General features: G+C 43.5%; 1 protein-coding gene across 1 annotated transcript in view; it reads left to right on the forward strand.

Annotated features, from left to right (window-relative positions):
• FER1L6 (fer-1 like family member 6) overlaps positions 1–6000 on the forward strand; it is a 144035-nt gene that overhangs the window by 126203 nt on the left and 11832 nt on the right. The window contains exons 37-39 of the mRNA XM_081816510.1: positions 29–127; positions 2363–2604; positions 3999–4162. Coding sequence (XP_081672636.1) covers positions 29–127; positions 2363–2604; positions 3999–4162 — 505 coding nt within the window. The remainder of the gene's footprint in view (positions 1–28; positions 128–2362; positions 2605–3998; positions 4163–6000) is intronic.

Genomic DNA, 6000 nt, shown 5'->3' on the forward strand with positions numbered 1-6000 from the left:
AACCTAATGCTGCCTTCCCTTATCCCAGGTATGAATTGAGAGTAACCATCTGGAACACTGAAGATGTCATTTTAGAGGATGAGAATATCTTCACAGGACAAAAATCAAGTGATATTTACGTTAAAGGGTGAGGTCATCAACAAACTCCATGCCCCCTCTTCTCCCCTCCTCCTCTCTTTAACCCCTAACTGAAGCTATGCCTCATGGAAGGTACTCCACCCACCTCATACAGAAGGAGTCCATCTTACTCACCTTTTTAGATAAGGTCACTTCCTTTGTCCAATATTATTTTGTCGTTATGCTAAGAATTATCTTATGAAAATATTTTTGTGAGAAAATTTTATTATATAAACATCTCTTTCAGTTAAATGTTGGGTACCTAAGCTTTTTGAGTGGCATTCAAAATACCTTTACACCTGAAGCAAGTAGAGAGATGTAATGTAGCTGATGAGAGATTCAGTGTTAGGAAGGTTGTAAGACTAATACAGAAGCTAAAAGTTGCCCCTTACCCTTTGCTAGTTCTACTGATAGGAACGACACCAACCTAGGACTCAGGAAACTACCCTCTTCCTCCCTCCCTCTCGCCTCCCTCCCTCCCTCCCTCTCTCTCTCTCTCTCTCATCTTGGCTGTGACACAAATGCTTCCTTTGAGCCCCTAGTCATGGAGACAGATGAGGTGGTAGAGAATCAGAAGCAAGAGTGATTCAAACATGTCCCCTTGGATGAAACCCATCTCAGAAGTAGTGAACTCATCTCAGCCTCCTTTTGGCATCTCTTTGCCTTCCCCAAACAAGGAAACTTCTTCTTCATTGGCTCTATTTCTAGTACGCCATTAAATCCTATCCATTTAGCTTCCCAAATGGCCATCAGCACCGCCCACTTCCATCTTCACCACACCACCATCATAGTCTTTCCCTCCATCATTTCTTGCTGAGGCCACTGAAGTACCATGTGGGTTGGTCTGTCGGTACTCACTCTTGCCTCCTATAGCTTATTCTCTATGTTGAAACATGGGTTATCTTCTCAGAACACAATCTGATCAAATCAGATTTAATAACATCCTATTTTCTCTGGATGAAGATTCAGATCCCTAATATGTCCTAAAATATCCCATCTGACTAGATCCTCCTATCTCTCCAGGCCCATCTCATTCTTCCTTGCTTTGTGCTCTCTAGTCATGCTGAGCTTCTTTCCCTCATTGGAATGTGCGCCACCACACCACAGGGCCCTTGCACATCTCTCGCTGGTGACTTCTGCCAACCTCCCCTCCATCTCTCCATCCCCTTCCCTCTGTGGCTGTAGCTCCATTAAGGCAAGGACCATCTCTGTGGGCTCCCATCACTCCTCTAGCAACTAGCTCACCCCTTGCCTCATAACAGATACCACATATATATTGGTTGAGTGAGCACCATCTTTACTTAAATAATTGCATCCATACTCTGAGTGGTACCACTCCTCTGGGACAAGGGAGGTCTTTATCTTTCCCTGACCTGTGGGGAAGGGGTGTCTGCTTTCAGAAAGCAAGTGGTTTGGAGTTACCAGTTAAAGTTAAAAGCACCTATTTTCTCAGTAATTCACCAGGGATAAAGTACTAGAGGAAAATGTATTAATGGTAGCTTACTCTATACTGGGGATGGAGGAGGAAGACCAGATAAGAGGAAATAACAGTCTATATAACTTGGGGTACCCAAAGCACCGTACAGCTATTACCTCTTATAATTCTTCAGAGCAGCACTATGAACTAGGTACTGTCATTGCTTCCATCTTGCAGATGAAACAGGTACAGGGGGTTTGAGACCTTCTCCAGGGCTTTCCAGTTAGTAATGGCAGAGCCAGGACTAGGATCCAGGTGGGTGCAGACAGGCTTCTACCCTCCATGCCATGATGATGCAGGCCTGCTGGGCTTTTGAGGCCCAGAACCAGAGAGGAGGGAGCTGATCACAGGCCTGATACCATGAGTCTAAACCAGGCCAATTGTACGGGCCCACCAGGGTAGTGGGTGCAGAGGTGGGACCCTCACAGGAAGCCCCAGGGGGAGAGGAAACTCCAATTACACTTGCCCTTCACATTTCCTGAGCCTTCCCTCTTTACTGCATGGGGCTTCAGTGCCGCTCCAGAACAACCAAAGACATCTCCCAAACCTGGCTTAGAATGAGAGGCTCACTTCTCTTTCAGATGCTTTGACTCCTATTTCTCTCTTTCAGATTCAATGGAAACTTCCATCTGAATCTAACTATATCATAATTTAAAAACTATGATCTGTGACCACATTGAAACTAGTTAATCACTCTTGATTTTACTGATGCCTGAATAATGTACTCAGGGACTCAGGGTGTGTAATTCTTTTTCTGTCTTTATTTAGGTGGATAAAGGGTCTGGAGGATGACAAGCAGGAGACCGATGTGCACTACAACTCCCTGACTGGCGAGGGGAACTTCAACTGGCGCTTCCTGTTTCCATTTCAGTATCTCCCAGCTGAGAAGCAAATGGTCATCACCAAGAGGGAGAACATCTTTTCCTTAGAGAAGATGGAGTGTAAGACACCAGCCGTGTTGGTGCTCCAGGTTTGGGATTTTGAAAGGCTGTCTTCGGATGACTTTCTGGGTAAGCTGGTGGCTTCGTAAAGTTCACATTAACGTTAAGGGCTCCGTCCCAGTTTTTGGAGAGCTTGGTTTGATTTAGGTACAAGGATAACAATTTCAGTGCTATTTATGATAGCAAAAGATTAGAAACACTCCAAATAGGCATTAGTAGGGGATTGGCTGAATAAGTTATGGCACATCCTTATGGTGGAAGATACGTTTTCAAACAGACTTAAATTCATCTTTGCTCTACCAATAAGAAGCTGTTAAATTTTGAGCTAGTTACTAGTCTCCTCTGTACCTCCGTTTCCTTCAGTTATAAAATGGGGATGGTAATATTACATGCCTCAGAGAGTGTTTGCAGCTCTAAATTTGAAGTACAGCTTCAAATCTAATATAATTAAAAATATAACTTAATTTAATATAATTAAGTATAAATTTAATATAGAATTATTACAATTAATTTAATTTAATGTAAAATTAATATAATTTAATATAAAAATATAATTTGATTTAATACATTTACAATGTAATTTGAAAACACACATAGTAAGCACTCAGTAAGTGATAGTCCCACAGCCATTAAAAATATTTGAATATTTAATGAGTTGGATAGTTGTACAAGATGCATTAAGTGAAAAAAGAAGGTAGAAAAAAATCCCCTTTATGCAAAGTACATGTTTATATGTATCAGAGACAGAGCGAGTCAGAGACAGGCAAAGAAACAATGACTAACATAGGATAAAAACTAATGTGTAGAGCAGTGATCAACTTTTGGGGGATGGAATTATGGAATATTTTTCTATGAATTTCTGGTTTATGTACATGCTCTAAATGCTCACAATTAGCAAATATTCTGTAGTAGGGAAAGGTTATTAAAGAGAGAGAGATAAAATACTCTCGTACTAGTATCTTATTTTCCATAATATTCACTCATTGAAAATACTTTGTTGAGAGCCCACTAAGGTCTTGGACAGTAGCTACAAAGACAGGAAGACTTAGTCCCCTACCTGGAGGAGTTTAGTGGACTCAGAGGGAGGTGAGTTGGGGGAGGAGGTTCTCTTCGGCAGACCCACGCTAAGGCAGAGGAAAGCTCAGAGGACAGGCACATAATCCCCAAGCACTCAGGGAGTAGACAAGATGTCCAGCAGCAACAACACCCGAAACTGAGGCTTGGAAGTTATATACTGTAGCTGTGCCCTGTCTTCTACCTGCTACTACATTGGGTGCCTTGAGGGCACCAAACATGTCTTGGTAACACTTGTATCCCCCAAACCTAGTACATGCTAGTGATCCAATGTGGTGCTGGTCGAACGACTAGTGAGTAAATGAATGAATGAATGAATGGGTGGGTGAATGATGCGTGGTGATGGATACTCAAGCCCTTCCATAACTATCAAGGGCATCTCTTCACAGGCTCCCTGGAAATGAACCTCAATAGTTTCCCCCGAGCAGCCAAGTCTGCCAAAGCCTGCGATTTCACCAAGTTTGAAAATGCAAGTGAGGAGAACAAGATCTCCATATTCCAGCAAAAGCGTGTGCGGGGCTGGTGGCCTTTTGCTAAAAGCAAGGAACTCACAGTAAGTGGCAGCTGTAGGAGACAGGGTTGGGGGGCAGACAGGGGCCATCATGCTCTTTAAGTGAATCACTTTGTAAATGTCAAGTGCCTTGAAGTGACACGGAACACTTTAAGGCAAAGTTTCTGCTGAGAGGCAAGAGTTTTGAAAACTATAAATGCATTAAGCTTCTGTATTTCAGCATACTTGATTAAATAGCTATGTCAGGGTGGTTTTCTAACCTCTTAGCTTGAATTTATGCCCCTGGCATTATTTTTTTTCCCAACATTTCTTGAAATCATGCATTAAGTCTTGACTAATGTACAGTTTTAATGCAACAACCTCATCCCCTCACCCTCAAATGCAGGACTCCATTTTAAAAGTGATGCAGACTTTTAAAACTTCCTTGAGAGGGTGGCAGCAGAGAGAGCCATTTCCCCTTTTCCCCGCATTGCCAGCCTGGTCCGTGTGGCACATGCTGTGGGCGCTTAGTCCTTTCACAGATATTGGGAAGGAAGTTCTGCAGCCTTCTTAGTGCCCCTCCATAAGGGAGGGCGGATAACCCACATGACGGGCAGGGTTGAGAGAAGGGAGTTCATTGATGACCCCTTTCCATGCTGCCTCCTCCTCTTGGTAGAGAGAATGTTCTTCCTTCTGCTCCTGTGCTTGGTGGCAGAAGCATACCCGGTTGGAACCTTCTGGTCACACCTGGTTCTCTCTCGCTGCTGTAGGGGCCCAGTGTGTGTGTGGCAAGGATTCCCTTTGCACCTGCCTGGCCTGACTCCATGGCATCTAGTTTTATTATATTTTCTGGCAGGTTTTCTCTTCCTGCCATTTTCAGCTGAACCTCCAGTGGGTAAGGTTGGGTCAAGAGAATGAGGCCACAGTCCTCACGGGCTTAGCACATAACAGATGCTCAATCAGTGAATTGATTGATGAATGGGCGAATTCAGCAATGCAGTCAGCATGGCCTCTACCCTCAACCAGCTCAGAGTCCAGTGAGAGAGACAGATGTGTCTAGTCGTGCATGCAATAGTCAGTGTATAAATGACACAGAGAAGGAAATGAGAGGAGAGAGGGACCTAATTCTCTCCGAGGATGTTGAGGAGTCAAGCAGAGTATCAGTTTTTCAAGAGCAAAGGCTCTTGAAAAGGCATTTTCTAGATGAAAAAGAGGGTGGATATCTACCTTGAGTAGAGGAACCATGAGGAGCATAGCATGGAGTCATGAAGCATCCCTGTGTGGAAGGCTGGCTGCCCACTGGTCAGAGTTGCCAGAGTGCAGCATGAGGTCAGGACATGGGGGACTGCCAAGCCCCAAAATCCAAATTCATGTCTTTTGGTATAATTCCTGTTTCTATAAAATCATCAAGAGTAATTATGTATGCATGGTTATGTAATGACCGTCGTCATTTATTACACTTTTATAGCCCTTTAGAGTTTGCCAAATACGTTCAGACTTCTGTTATTTCATTTGAGCCTAGTTGACTATTTTCTGTCACTTATTTCTTTCTTCATTTCATGCAACGAATATTTCTTGAGCATCTGTTAAGTGATAGGTCCTGGGAATAAAATAGGAGTAATAACAGACATGGGTCTCTGCCAGCATGGAGCTTACTCACCGTCCAGCATCAAAGACAGACACACACATGTTGAAGAGTTTGGATTTTATCCTCAGAGCAATGGGGAATCACTGAATGATCTCCAGCAGAGAGGTGAGGGGATCTGGCTCACACAGGAAAAGTAATCCCTCATTGCTTATGTGGACAATGAGTCGGAGAGGGTCACAACTGGAGAAGGAGAAGAACTGAGGCAGAACTGTAGGAAGAAAATGATAAAAATGTGCCTGAAACAAACCCAGAG

The sequence above is a fragment of the Leptonychotes weddellii genome, chromosome 4, assembly GCF_054177405.1.
Source record: "Leptonychotes weddellii isolate Sample4059 chromosome 4, ASM5417740v2, whole genome shotgun sequence".
NCBI classification, from domain to species: domain Eukaryota; kingdom Metazoa; phylum Chordata; class Mammalia; order Carnivora; family Phocidae; genus Leptonychotes; species Leptonychotes weddellii.